This window comes from Stegostoma tigrinum, chromosome 4 (genome assembly GCF_030684315.1).
Source record: "Stegostoma tigrinum isolate sSteTig4 chromosome 4, sSteTig4.hap1, whole genome shotgun sequence".
In the NCBI taxonomy this organism is placed as follows: Eukaryota; Metazoa; Chordata; class Chondrichthyes; order Orectolobiformes; family Stegostomatidae; genus Stegostoma; species Stegostoma tigrinum.
In genome coordinates this window covers 44,809,277-44,825,074 of record NC_081357.1, presented here as the reverse complement: position 1 = coordinate 44,825,074, position 15,798 = coordinate 44,809,277, and the positions used below count along the sequence as shown (strand labels likewise).

The following is a 15,798-nucleotide window of genomic DNA, read 5'->3' as shown; positions in this document are numbered from 1 at the left end:
GCTCATGGACTCTTCATCAGTTTTGACAACATTTATGTTAATTGAAAAGATTTTAGCTCTACGTTTTTCCATTCCCTAAGGATAATTTTCAGCTGTAATAGAGCCATAGAATCCCTACAGTGTGGAAGCATGCCATTTGGCCCATTGGGTCCACACCAATCCTCTGAACAGCAACCCACACAGAGAGACCCATCCCCTTCACATATCTGGACACTTTCTAGCATGACCAACCTACCTCACCTACACAACTTTGAACTGTGGGAATAAATCCGAACACCCAGAGGAAACCCAGGCAGATACCAGGAAAATGTGCAAACTTCGTAAAGACAGTGGAGAGGGGAATCGAACCCAAGTCCCTAGCACTGTAAGGCAGCAGTGCTAACTACTGAACCACCATGCTGCCCCTAAAGCCCTTGGATATTATGGCCATATGCCTAAGTGCAAGATTTTATTTAAAAACGTTTGGTTTATAGACTGCCTGTTATTAAAGGTTGACATATAAGTACGTGCTGTTCACTGAGGAATAATCAGGGTTATATCCAGGGTTATGCAATAAATGAAAGTAGTAGGCAAAGTTGTAACAATGTAGATTGTTGTGCACTGTCTTACACAATTTTGTATTGACTGCTGGCTTCACTTGTGGTTTCTCTCAGCAGTCCATTTCGATATCCGCATTTTTTTAAAAATAGTTTTTCCCTCCAGCAGTATGATTGACAGTTCACGTTCAATCTAATTAGCTTTACCCTTAAAAAATTGTGTAAGTTTGTTTCACATTTAAGGCTACAAAGTGGGGGTGCTTCCCCAAATGAGCTTCAGGCTTCAGTTCATGGATCGTTTCAAAAAGCTGAAATCAGTCTCCCGAAAGGAGAAAAGTTCACAGACCCGAAATGTAAACTGTGTTTTGTCCTCCATTAATGCTGCCTGAGCTGCTGAGCATTTCCAGCATTTTCTGTTGGTTTATTCCAGATTTTCAGCATCTGTAATATTTTCAGGAGAAGTTGTTGTCGTGCACTGATTGGGATCTGTCTAAAATTTTGCTGGAGGCAAGTTCAGATGTGATTTTTCAACAGGGATTTGGATAAGCCCCTGAAGAGGTGAAATTTTACAGGCCTATGGAGAAATGATGGAAAATTTAAGACTGGCTGCTCTTGCAGATGCACAGTATGGACACAGTGAACCAATGGCCTCTTTCTATCCTGTGACCATTTTATGACTCCTCTTTACCTAATCAGAGAAGCAAAGCTCTTGCTAGCTGACTGTTACATTTTAGGTATGTTCTCTCCCTTCAGACTTTTTCTTGTCTTCCAGAAAAGAGATTGATGAGCACGCTGATTATTTTTACCTGAACCTGAGAGAATCCATGGAATGTTTAAAAAAGCCTGTTAATGTGATGAAACTTGTTAAAAAATGTTCCTGATTTAGTTTTTCTTCTGATGCTGTTTGTACTTGCAGGTATCTGAAGTCTGTTGTACAAACCATACATATATACCAACGTTTCAAGAAACAAACTCCGGAGCAGCCACCTGAATGTCAGGAACGCATGGACTTTTGGATGGATTTCATTGTGGAAGCCACCAATGAAGCTGTGTCACTGGTTCGATTTCCTGTATGTCGTCTTTTTGAATGTTTTATCTATTTTTATTTCAGCCACGTTCTTCCATGTACACTTAAGCTCCTATATGAGAACGAGCACAGATATGTGCATACGAAAACAACGTAAGAGTGTGGTCCTCAAAACACTGAGTTGATTGATCTCTGTATAAGCATTGATATCAGCCAACTGGTGAATTCAAGTGTCGGCTGCACCAGAACATGTTGGGATCAGGTGGAAATCAACTAAGTATAGAGGGCCTGGTGTCAAAAATTAGAAGATAATTCAATATCTTTAGGGGAACAAATGTGCAACACAAATCTGAAATTCCAAACAGGAACATATTGTCTAGTTAGCTGGTGCAATTTGAGTTCATAATAGATGCAATTAATTTGTTTTACCTGTCATTTTAAGAATAGCTGAATCCTGGTAACAGTATTAAACCTTTGCATGTAAAGATCGTTGTAGCTTACTCCAAAAAAGTTTGGAAATACCTCGTCTTGCAAAACTTACACGAAAGTACAGTTACTCACACCCACTGCAGTTATTATAGCAAGTTAGTATGGAACAGTATACACTGTCCAGGAATGATTTTATTTCATAAGAATATAAGAACTAGGAGCAGGGGTAGGCCATCTAGCCCCTCGAGCCTGCCCCGCCATTTAATAAGATCATGGGATTCAGCTCCACTTATCCGCCCACTCACCATAACCCTTAATTCCTTTACTGTTCAAAAATTTAACTAGCCTTGTCTTAAAAACATTCAGTGAGGTAGCTTCAACCGCTTCACTGGGCAGGGAATTCCACAGATTCACAACCCTTTGGGTGAAGAAGTTCCTCCTGACCTCAGTCCTACATCTGCTTCCCTTTAATTTGAGGTGGTGCTTTGCTAACGGAAACAACCTCCTTGCCTCAACCTGATCTATTCCCTTCATAAGCTTGCATTTTACGATAAGATCTCCCCTCATTCTTCTGAATTCCAATGAGTATAATCCCAGTGTACTCAGTCTCTCCTCATAATCCAACCCTCTCAACTCTGGAATCAACCGAGTGAATCTCCTCTGCACCCCCTCCAATGCTAGAATATCCCTTCTCAAAGGAGAACAAAACTGCACACAGTACTCCAGGTGTGGCCTCATTAGGGCCCTATACAGCTTCAGTATAGCCTCCCTGTTTTTAAACTCCATCCCTTTAGCAATGGCAGACAAAATTCCATTTCCCTTTTTAATTACCTGCTGGACCCGCAATCCCACCTTCAGAGATTCATGCACAAGGACACCCAAGTCCCTCTGCACAGCAGCGTGCTGCAATTTTTTTACCATTTAAAACAGTCGATTTTGCTGTTATTCCTATCAAAATGGATGACCTCACACTTATCAACATTGTACTCCGTCTGCCAGACCTTTGCCCACTCACTCAGACTATCTATATCCCTCTGCAGACGCAGTGTCTTCTGCACACTTTGCTCTACCATTCACCTTAGTGTCATCTGCAAATTTTGACACACCACACTTAGTCTCCAACTCCAAATCATCTATGTAAACTGTAAACAACTGAGGTCCCAACACTGATCCCTGAGGCACACCACTAGCCACTGATTGTCAACCAGAAAAACACGCATTTACCCCTAATCTTTGCTTTCTACTGGTCAACCAATTCTCTGTACATGCCAGTACATTTATCTGTAATACCGTGCAACTTTATCTTATGTAGCAGCCTTTGGTGTGGCACCTTGTCAAATGCCTTCTGGAAATCCAGATACACTACACCCACAGGTTCCCCATTGTCCACCATGCAAGTAATGCCCTCAAAGAATTCCACCAAATTAGTTAAACATGACCTACCCTTCATGAACCCATGCTGGGTGTTCCCAATGGGACAATTTATATCCAGATGTCTTGCTATTTCTTCCTTAATGATAGAGTCAAGCATTTTCCCCATTACCGAAGTTAAACTAACTGGCCTAAAGTTACCTGCTTTTTATCCACTTCCTTTTTTAAACAATGGCGTCACGTTGGCTGTTTTCCAATCTGCAGGAACCACCCCAGAGTCCAGTGAATTTTGGTAAATAATAGCTCGTGCATTTGCTATTTCCCCCATCGCCTCTTTTAGTACCCTGAGATGCATTTCATCAGGGCCAGGAGGCTTGTCTACCGTTAGCCCCATTAGCTTGTTCAGCACTGCCTCCTTAGTGATATTGATAGTTTCTAGGTCCTCACCTGCTATAACCTTCTTGCCATTAGTTTTCAGCATGTTATTTGTGTCTTCCACTGTGAAGACCGACACAAAATAACTGTTTAATGCCTCAGCTATTTCCTCATTCCCAATTTGACCTTCATATCCTCTAAAGGACCATTGTTTACCTTTGTCAGAGTTCTACGATTTACTTATTGAGAGAAACTTTTGCTGCCTGTTTTTATATTCTGAGCTAGTTTACTCTCATAATCTATCTTACTTTCCTTTATAACTTTTTTTGTGGCTCTCTGTTGGCCTTTAAAGATTTCCCAGTCTACTAGTTTCCCACTACTGTGCTTTTTTGGATGTGCTTTTTTTCAATCTGATACTTTCCTTTATTTCCTTCGACATCCATGCTTGGCTCTCTCTTTTTTCCTACAGTTCTTCCTTATCACTGGAATATACTTCTGCTGAGCACTGTGAAAAATCATTTTGAAAGTCCTCCACTGTTCCTCGATTAACCCACCATAAAGTTTTTGCTCCCATTCTACCTTAGCTAACTCCTCCCTCATTCCTTCATAGTCTCCTTTGTTGAAGTTCAGGACATAGGTACTGGATTTAACCTTCTCACGCTCCATCTGTATTTTAAATTCAACAATACTATGATCGCTCCTTCCGAGAGGATTCCTAACTGTGAGATCATTAATTATTCCTGTCTCATTACACAGGACTCTAGGATCTGGGATATTTCTGCGATAGCTTGCTCCCTCATAGGTTCCATTACATATTGCTCAAGGAAATTATTGCAGATGTATTCTATGAACCCCTCCTCAAGGCTGCCATGACTGACCTGGTTTGACCAATCGATACTTAGATTAAAATCCCCCCGATAATTGCCGTACCATTTTTACATGCGTTAGCTATTTCTATGTTTATTGTGTGCCCCACCACGATGTCATTATTTGGTGGCCTGTAGACCACTAGTCTATCAGTGACATCTTCTCCCTGCTATTCCTAATTTCCACCCAAATGGATTCAACGTTTTGTTCAGAAGAACTTATATCGTCTCTCACTACCTCCCTGATATCATCCTTAAAAATCAGAGCATCACCACCTCCCTTACCTTCCTGTCTGCCCTTCCGAACAGTTTGATACCGCTGCATATTTAACTCCCAGTCATGGCCATCCTGTAACCATGTCTCTGTAATGGCCACTAAATCATACCCATTTGCCGTGATTTGCATCATTAACTCATCCATCTTGTTTTGAATGCTCTGAACATTCAGATAAAGTGCCCTTATGCCAGTTTTTGCATCTTCCTTTAGGGTCCTATTACCTCCATTACTAACAGCTCCTGAGTTCTCCTTCCCTTTAGCTATTTTACTAATTTTCAATGGAGCTGAAGCTTCCTCATCACGTGCTAACACACTGCTTTGCTTTACATTTAATTGTTATTTTCCCTCCATGCTCACTTCTCCCTCCCCCACTACTTACTAGTTCAAAGTCCTATTAACCACCGTATTTACCCTTTTTGCCAGAACACTGGACCGGGCCCTGTTCAGGTGGGGTCCATCCCAGAGGTATAGATCCCTCCCATCCCAGAACTGATGCCAGTGCCCCATGAAAAGGAAACCCTCTTTCCCACACCACTTTTTTAGCCACATGCTTCCTTTCCTGGTCCTCGCCTCCCTATGCCAATTTGCATGTGGGTTGGGCAGCAATCCAGAGATAATGACCCTTGAGGACCTGTTTTTTTTTTATTTTGTTCCTAGCTTTTCATAATCCTGAAACAGACCTTTATCCCTCGTCCTGCCTATGTTGTTGATATCTACGTGGACCACAACTGGATCCTCTCCCTCCCTCTCTAGCATCCTCTCAAGCCTGTCAGAGGTGTCTCGCACCCTGGCACCAGGCAGGCAATACACCGTGCGGGATTCTCTATCCTGCTCACAAAGGATACTGTCTATCCCCCTGATGATGGAACCCCCTACAACCACAAGCTGTCCTTTAGTTTCCCCCCTCTTGAATGGCCTCCTGGACCATGGTGCCATGGTCAGTTGACTCATCCTTCCTGCAGCCCTGTTCCTCATCCACGCATGGAGTGAGTGCCTCATACCTGTGGGACAATGTCAAGGGCCGTGGCTCCCGTGTTCCTGTCTGCAGGGTCCCTCTACCTGCCTCACTCACAGGCACATACTGCTGTCCCTGCCCACTGATCGAATTAACATTCGTTAATCTACCAGGTGTGACTATCTCCTGGTACACAGCATCCAGGTATCTCTCCCGGATGTGCCGCAGTGTTTGGAGTTCAGATTCCAGCTCATCAATTTTGAGCCGGAGCTCCTCAAGCAGCCAACACTTCCTGCAGATGTGGTCACTGCTGTTCTCAATGGGATCAGCGAGCTCCCACGTCATACAGCTGCAACACATCACCTGGCCTGCCATCTCTACTAAGTTGATCATTTAAAATTAATTAGTTCTTTTTTAGTTTTGCAGTGTTCTCTGCACCAGTAAGTTTATTCCGTTATATACTCAAACAGACTCCGGCTTTGCCTTCCAACCCGCTCCCAGAGGATTTGGCGTCTTGGTGACCACCCTGAAAGATAACAAAGAGATCAGGAAAAAATGAAAATAGCTTCCCTGCTCACCACACTTAGTCATTATTAGGTTAGAGAAGGTCAAAGGGTGGGAGACGCTATGCATGTGGTGTCTTGGGTATTAGTTAACTCCCAAATTTATTGGGTGGAAGCTTACCTTCCCGGGCTGCCCTCATGCTTCCTCCCAGACTCCCACCACTGAAACAGCTGAAACAACCATATAAGAGGATTCAGCACAGTCACTGGGGGAGAGTGAACTATGTAGAGATGGAATATCCATATCCTTGCACTGTACAATGAATAAGTACACAGTTATGAGCAGGGAAATATGCAAATGTTTGTGTCAAACAGTAATATCATGCCCTTGCCCGGTTCCCCCTCAGAGGTCAAGAGACCGACTTCCACTTGAAGCAACTGGGCATTAATCTAGCAGAGCAAATCGCCTGCCCAGTTTAGAAACTGCCAGATTCACAACCAGTGGAAATCAGTTGCTTTGCCTCACCTGGAGAATTGTGCCCATGCCCATGCCCGAACATCACACTTTAAGAAAGATGTGAAGGCATTAGAGAGAATGCAGACAAAAATATCGTGCGATCAGGTAAGTAGTAAGGTGCAGATGGATCTCATTCAGCCCACTGTGCCTAACTGGCTTGCTAAATGAACCTCATTGGCAATAGGTAATTTCCGGCTTTTCCCCAAACCACTGCACTTTAATTTTTATCAAAATAATCCTCCCGTGCTCTCTTCTAGGCCTTGATTGGCTCCACCACACTTGCGAGGAGTGCATTCCATATCCATAATTACTTGCTGAGCGAAGAAGTGTTTTCTCAAATCATCCTTGCTTCTTTTGTAGATCACACCCTCTCATTCTTGTTCCTTTTCTGAACAGCAACAGTTTCTCCCTATCTACTCTATCCAGCCCATGCGTGAATTTGAAAATATCCTACCTCCAAGGAGAACAGTCCCAGCCTTGTGGCTGATATCCTTCCTCCCTGAACCTGTTTTTGTAAATTGCTTCAACACTGTCTCCAGTACATCTTTCTATCCTTCCTATCATGTGGTCCCCAGTTTCAAAAAGAGAGGCTGAACTTCAGATATGTAGAAAGATTGAAGAAATTGGCACTATTTTCCTGAGTGAAGAGGAGGAGATTTGATGGAGGTGTTCAAAATCATGAATCTGTACAGGATAGATGGGGAAAAGTTCTTCCCATTGGTGAAAGGATCAAGAGCCAGAGCAAGGTCACTGGCAATGGAAGTATCAAGACAAAAACCTTTTTACAATGACCTGGTATGAAGGGAGAGAATCATTGTGTGAAAAGGAAATAAAATTATAGGTGTACTGGCAAAGGTAGAGGAGACACACGGAGTGAATCACTCCCTCAGAGAACCGGTACCATGAAGGGCCTCCAATATTGTAACCATGTTGAAGTTTAGTGACCGGAAATCCACTCTTCCACACACTGAAAGCTGAAACTCTGCTTCAGTGTAATAAAATGTGAGGCTGGATGAACACAGCAGGCCAAGCAGCATCTCAGGAGCACAAAAGCTGACGTTTCGGGCCTAGGCCCTTCATCAGAGAATCTCCAGCATCTGCAGTTCCCATTAACTCTGCTTCAGTGATTCAGTTAATGACTTTGGGACAGCAGTGTGCTTTGGATGACTTTAGATTAACTAAGTGAACCACATTGTGTGATCAAATCCGTTGTGCACTGACAAAATTAGCACACTTGTCATTTATTAAATAGAGGTAATCTTAGTATGCGTTCTAATGTGAATAGTGTGCTCATTAATTATTACATATAATAGACATCAAGCTGGTAATGCTGACATTTTGTGATCTACTGATTAAGGAGACTTTACTGTATGCAAACTGTAGGATCATGAATTATGCAGCCTTGTCATTTTTCACACTTTTATGACCAGGTTTTAATCTTGGAGCCAACCAAGGTTTTCCAGCCTGCTTATTTATCCATAAACAATGACGCAGAAGAGAAGACAGTGTCTATTTGGCATGTATCACCAAGTGACAAGGTAATTTATAGAATATAACAAAAATAATTCAGTGAATTAATTTCTCAGTTTTCATGATTCTATCGCTGTAATATACATTTATTTTTATTTCTTCTTTTTCCTCTATGGGCCCAATGGGCTGTGTACCACAGAATGGCATTTATGAATGGAACTTCAATGCTGCAACTATTAGGGGTGTGAGGTCAGTGACTGGCTAGCCTTGGCTACGTTATGTATGTTATAGATACATTATGAAAACTCAGTACAGCCAGTTTATCAGGTCATTCTGTTCAGAAGAAATAGTCATGTTTCTTTCAGCATTTATAGCTATCAATATGAATATATAGTAACTGATTCAGGGTGTAATAATTTAAGAGGATAACGTTTAATTTTAGGGACTTGATCAGTTGTGATTTTGGTAGAATGTTTATAAGTAAGGATCATGGAAAAAAGAAAAATTACAGAAGTAAAGTCTGTGTCTTGACAGAATTATTCCCTAATTTGATTCAGGTAAAAACATTTTTCTGGAAAATATAGATGAGTTAGCTTGATGTTTTATTTAAGAATAAAAGTTGTTATAAGCGTTTAAATGAATTGTTAAAGATTCTCTAATAATTAGAGTTGTGGTAATAAAGGGTATTGTAGGTTTTTGAGAGACTGTAATCTGTTACAATTATTGATATTTTTTCCTTCGAGTGTGAGAATACTCCTGGTAATACTCCTAAATAAAAACCAAAAGAACTGCAGGCGCTGGAAATCAGAAGCAAACACAGAAATTGCTGGAAAGGCTCAGCTGGTCTGGCAGTATCTGTGGAGAGAAATCAGAGTTAATGTTTCAGGTTCTGAGGAAGGGTCACAGAACCCAAAACATTAACTGTGATTTCTGTCTACAGATGCTGCTGAGTTTTTCCTGCAATTTCTGTTTGTGTTTCTGGTATTTCTGTTACAATAGACTCGTGTCAAAAGGGTGCAATAGGACATAGCTAACATTTGATCCCTATCATTTGATTTGATAGTTTAATTAAGCAGGATGGTTGATTAGCTCAGTTGGCTGGACAGCTGATATGTGACGTAGAGCTACACCAATAGCGTAGATTCAATTCATACCAGCTGAGGTCACCTGCCTTGACAACTTCACCCCTTGCCTGAGAGGTGGTGACCCTCGGGGTAAACCACCTCCTGCCATCTTTCTGAAATGCAAGAGCAACCCTGTGTTCCTCTGACACTGTAACAGATTTCCAATTCTTGATTTGCAGTCTTTCTAAATAAACAAGAGGATTGCAAAAGCAGATTGTTTTGAACAAAAACTGACCCATGCTTCATAACTAACATTGAAGTATATAAATTGCTGACAAGACAATAAAAGCCATATATAATAATTAGATTTGATGTTACCTTGTCCCAGAGAAAGATTGAAAAGCCAGTGACGTTTAGTTCAGTGAATTAATTTAACTTCCAGCACTTGCTAGAGTTACATCAACCTTATACAATAGCATGTAGTCTGAGTGAAAAAACTAGAAGGGAGTAACAACATTTTGTCATGACTGAGTTGACAGGGAGTGGGTGATGAGCACTGAGTGAATTCCTGAATAATCAAGGTCCATGTGCGAGTGCAGTTTAAGCAGCTTCATTTACTTGTAGTTTTTGCTCCAAATATTTATGTATTGAAGACTTTGTCAAATTATAAACTAAATTGTGATCTCCTGAATAAGTGTGGGTACGGGATTGTTAGCCTGAAAAATTGTTTTCTTGATATTGCAGTGTTTCAAAATGTGATGAGCGTTGTTGCTTCCTGTATGTTCTGCATAATTCCGATGATTTTCAGATATATTTTTGCACTGAGCTGCACTGCAAGAGGTAAGTATATTTTGACAATCTCCGCTTCATGAAGGCTGCAAATTCCTGTCTGCAAGGCATGATGTATAATTTATAGTGGAAAAGAAATGCCATTTGTAATCAGGTAATTAGTTGAGGGTGTATGCCTGACTCATCTGATTTTACCACCCACTTTGTGTAAATAAGCTATCATAAGGACTAGCAGCTTGTTCTGTAGGAATTTGCTTTGGTGTAGTTTTGATAACACATAATGGTGTTGCTGATATGTACGGTGTGCTGTGCCATTACAATTCTAGTTTTCAGAGAGTTAGTGCTTTCATTGGCTCAGTACTTTTGTAACTTTCTCTTCAATATATAAGTGAATCATTTTAGAGTGCCTTAATTTAGTTTGGACTGTAGTGCCATTGCTCAGAGTTTAAAAACAGAAGTTGTTTTGTTCATATAGTGTTATAAAGCTTCCACTTTAATGACATTCTCAACTTGATCCCAAATTGTGATTAAGAACCTTGAGAGGAAAACCAGATGATTAATTATATTTTGGTTACTTGGCAGAAATTGCAGTGAAATCCTTCTGAGAAATTATACAGAAAAACCACAGAGAGTGCTTTGCAATGCAGTCTAAACTCCAAAGACAAATGGAATCAAAATACTTAAAATTTTCATGAAATCAAAAAGAATTTTGGATTACATTCATTTGTATGCCATTTTTAATTAGAGTGGCAAGGTTTCCTCAGTAATTGTAGATCTGGACATTTTCTTTTTGTACTGTCTAATTGGGAAAGAACTGCGTCATGATTTAAATGCCTTAATGAAAGTGTCACTTCTTCATTTTGAGTTGGCTGAAAAAGTAAAGAGAAAAAAGTGAACTAACACTTGCAACATAATGTTGTTACATGCGAGCATACTCAAGCATGCAAACCTTAGTCAGTCTAATTATGGTGCTTGGCATTTCCATACCTAAAAGTATTTTAATGATGAGAAATTTAATTTGCTCCAATGATGTTTTCGTCTTCTATGGATTTAATGTGTTTTTTGTGGGTACGTTAGGATTCCAAAGTGATGGGGTACGAAATAAAATGCAGAGGATGTAAGTTGCAGTTTGGTCCATCAAGGTTACTAGCCAGAGTTTATTTTATTGATTGATAGAGCATAATTGAAAGGACAGAATAATTCATAAAAGCATGGAAGTACAAGTAACAGTAATTGTCAATAAAAATGAGTATTTGTGATATTAATATTTGTTTTCAGATTCTGTGAAATGGTGAACTCTATAACTGACGAGGTAGGAAAGGGTGCTGAGGAAGGTGACTCAGATGGAGATGCATTAGAGGTAAGACATTATTTTCTGCAAAAAATAAAGCCTTAGAAAATTCCAGAAACATTGAGCAGTTCACAACATCTCTGGGTTAATAAACAAGTGAAGGGTTTCAGGTCGTTAACCCTGAAAATGTAATTACTTTGTATTGAAATACAACTTGATGATTTACACAGTATGATTGAGAAGTAAAGGTGCCATTGAACAACCTATGCCTGACCAGCTCCTTTAGGCACTGGCTTGTTATTTGGGAAGAGAATGCAGTTGAAAAAAGCTGAGGAACCAAGACCAGGCCCACAAAATAACAGCTGAAATTAATGGCAGAAAGTCACCAAGAGCTTGTAGCCCTGCTTCCTGCCAGCCAAACAGATTGCCTGGTCAGTGTGTGAAAGAGCAAATACCTTTGTAACAGGAGGTCTTAGCTAGTGAACTTCGAGAACATTCCGGTAATTGGGAGGAGACTTGTAGCTAGAAATAAGGAATGATTGGGAGAGCTGAATACCAGGTTTGAGGTAATGATGAGGAGTGAGGGAAACTGATGATTGGGAGGGCAAGGAAAAACTGAAGATTTGGACTTGATAAATAGACTGAAAGAAAGCATTCAGAGTGCAGTCTGAGGAAAGTATCCCTGTTCCTCCATGACAAACAGGAAATGCTGAGAAAAGAGCATTCTGTCAGGGAGCTGGCAGCTTCCGACTCGATTCACTGCTGACTTTCTGATCAAACTGACACAGCATTAACTGGTTTCAAATCAGGCTCCCATCTGGGACCTATATTTAATATTCCAATACGCATCCTGGCGGTTCACAATGAAACACCTGATAGATGGCAGGTCATTGAGTTATACAGCACGGACACAGACCCTTAGGTCCAACTCGGCCATGCCAAGGTGTTTTCACAGCAAAGGTACTAATTCGTCCCGCTCATGACACTTCCTTTCTTAAATTCATTTCCTTTTCGGTGATGTAATTTATTCCTATCTCATTTTTGTACTTTGTTGTAAAGCACATCTCTTCACTGCAATACACCATTTCATTTGTTCAATTAGTTTGTCTCCACTTGCCTTCTACTGAAAACCCGCGAACTGTGGCTATGACCAGACTAACGTAGTCTTGGCTGGTCTCCCGTAATCTTGAGGTATGCTGAAACGCTGCTGTTGAGGATTATCAGATCAGCCACAATCTCATTGAATCGTGGAGCAGACTCAGTGAGCTGAATGGTCTACTTGTGCACCTTCATCTTTACTTCACACTGAGTCCCGTTCACCTATCTCTCCCATTTTCTTATCAAGTTATAATGGCTTCTATTCAAGAAGTGACTTTGTTTTTTAAAATTTTCATCCTTGTTTTCAAGTCCCTTCTTAGCTTCACCCTTTCCTATCTGTGTGAGGTCCTTGGACCTTATAGCCGCTCAAGATACCTGTGCATAACTAATCCTGGCTTCTCAACCATCCCTGATTTGAATCACCCCACCATCGGTTGTCACACCTTTTGTTACCCAAACCCTAAGCTCTGGAATTTCCTGCCTCCACCTTTCCACCTGTCTACATCTATTTCTGTCTGAGAGACATTCTGTGCGTCTTTTGCCAAGCTTTTATTTATCTTGCCTAATATCTAATTGTGACTTATTTGGCTTCATAATGCTTTTGCCAAAGGCTTTAGCTGATTTACTACAACAAGGCACTATATTAAAAAAAAGTGAAATGTTGGCTTGTGTTTCAAAGGGAATTATGTATAAAATTAGGAAAGTCATTGTAAAACTACCCAAGATACCAATCAGACCGCATCTGGAATGTAGTGAACAAATTTGGCCCGTATTGTAAGCAGAGACATACAGACATTGGAGGCAGGCCATGGACAGGTTTTTAATCAGTAAGGGAATCAAGTGTTTTAGGGAAAAGGCAAGAAGGTGATGTTGAGGATTATCAGATCAGACACAATCTCATTGAATCGTGGAGCAGACTCAGTGAGCTGAATGGTCTACTTGTGCACCTTCATCTTTATCGTCTTATAAGTATGTTATTAATTTCTGTGTTTTGGGATTAAATGCCATAAATTGGATTTAGTAATTAACTTTGCATTTGGGTTTTTCAGTGGGGTTAACTCTGGGAATTACAAGACCAGTATAAATATCCAGTTAAGTTTTCCAGCTCAAAACATCAAAACATAACCAGGATGTGAACAGGTTGGATGTTTTTATCAGAAATAACAAGGCGTAGAGCTGGATGAATGCAGCAGGCCAAGCAACATCAGAGGAGCAGGAAAGCTGATGTTTCGAGCCTACACCCTTCTTCAGAAAATTTTTATCATATGTTACATCATATGGTTTTTTTTTATCATCTGTGTTTAGTACTCTTCAACAAGAAGAAGGATTTGTTCGTGAGTTTTGATCTGAAAATTATGCCATTTCTGGTCTCAAACCTTGATCACATTGTAGAGATGTCATTTTTAGTTTTACTGACCTTGGAAAAAGTGGATCTTATTCACAGTCTCAGCATTTTGGTATCTCTGACAGACATATTTTCTTCAGTTTTTTTTTGTTTTTTTCACTTTCTTGATGCATTATCCATGCTAAATGGTACATGTAACTAAAGTCATCAAATTTTCTTTCTTGGATACTTCTTCAAAATCATCACCATTTATTCTACATTTTTGCTACCTTTGTCACAAGCACTAGACTTGATCCTAACTTTTACTTTCTGACATCTGTATTTAATTAAGCCACTTATCCAGTCACGAATGGTGCCTTTCACATCAGATGCATTGTTAATTTTTTTTCTTTTTAAATTGGTACCTAACAAAATAATGTAATGCAGCTGAAATTATGCAAATTGTTGCAACCAAATTGTGGTCCTTTGGGATTAGATGTATTCCAAACTGGATTTCTGATATTCTTGTAAATTGCTGAAATCATACCAGAGACCAAACATTGGGCTTAGATTTTGTTCTAATTTGGATGTCTGCCAATATGAGCCGAGGTTGAGTTCATTCAGAAACTCTCTTCCTTTCTTTTTCTAAGAAATGGCCAGAATAGAATTCCCAATGCATTGCAAATTAATTTTCACATCATATTTTCACATATGAGAGTCTGACTTGACAGTCCTAAACAATGTAATGGTAGTCTCTTGCCAATAACTTCATTACACTTTTCCACTGAACTTTTTCTGTCACAGCATTGTTATTTTTCTGTGAGCTTTCATTTTTCAAGTTTATTTGTTTCTGTAGGATTTTGTTACAGGACCTCGAATGGAATGGAGTTGAGTCTTATGCAACCTTGCTTTTATATTACCTTGATGACATCTCTGATTTGTTATATCATACGTGTTGGGTTTAAGAATTTCAGAATTTACAACTGATAGTGGCGTATTTTGTAGGTAATTTTAAAAAATTGTTCATGGGCTTTAGGCTTGCAAATAAGGATAAACATCTGTTTGAAAATATTTAATGTCTTTTTGCTGCAACTTCTTAGAGTTTCTAGCAATGGTTGTGGAATTTTTTTATAGTAAATCCTTCCACCTCAGTTTGGTCTAAGCTGTTTTCCTGACGTTAACTGTTAGGTGTATTTTTCCTTTAAATCATTTGTTTCGCATGTGTGTTGACAGTTACTTAATCCTGTTTAACTTCCTGTGGGGTTTTTGGTGATGGTTCAAGATTTGGATTATAAATTCACTGTATTTTTGCCAATTCTATTGCTTAATTAATGTTTCCCATAAGTATTATAGAAGTGAAATGAAGTGAGAGAGAGGCACTAAAGAAATTTAACGTACTAACGTGGTTCAACTTTATGTAAATGTTGCCCTCAGTATAACTTCAATAGTTCAGCATAGTATTGTAGGCAAAGGCTCTACTCCACAGCCTCACAATAAAGTAGATAAGTTTAGCTTGCTTTCACTTCTAAATCTTTTGCATTAGGTCTTGTCCTAATGTCCTCATGTATCCAAACAGTGCCTGTTTCACTCCACCTTTATACATTCTCCCGTAATTTACTTCTGGATTAGCTGCATTTTTCTCATGAAAGACAATGTTCTAGTGAATCTGCATTGTTAATTTCCTCTGAAGTCTCTCTCTATATATCCTTCCTCTTGTGTGGAATTTGTTACTATGTACAATATTTAACTGCACTTTATTGTTTTTGACAAGGTCATCATTCCAGTTGGACTATTATATTTTCAATCTGCATGATAAGTCTGAGAAATCTGTCAGCTTCTTTTTGAACTGAAGTGCTATTTTAGGTGTTCTGTGAATCTGCACCCTGACCTCCCTGTGACATCACCA

At 39.8% G+C, this 15,798-nt stretch overlaps 1 protein-coding gene across 3 annotated transcripts in view; it reads left to right on the top strand.

The window, feature by feature from the left end:
* Positions 1-15,798, top strand: part of map3k5 (mitogen-activated protein kinase kinase kinase 5) — a 182,896-nt gene that overhangs the window by 87,394 nt on the left and 79,704 nt on the right. For all 3 annotated transcript variants that reach the window (XM_048531149.1, XM_048531151.2, XM_048531150.1), the window contains exons 10-14: positions 1,453-1,606; positions 8,287-8,394; positions 8,526-8,575; positions 10,135-10,230; positions 11,458-11,539. In XM_048531149.1, coding sequence (XP_048387106.1) covers positions 1,453-1,606; positions 8,287-8,394; positions 8,526-8,575; positions 10,135-10,230; positions 11,458-11,539 — 490 coding nt within the window. The remainder of the gene's footprint in view (positions 1-1,452; positions 1,607-8,286; positions 8,395-8,525; positions 8,576-10,134; positions 10,231-11,457; positions 11,540-15,798) is intronic.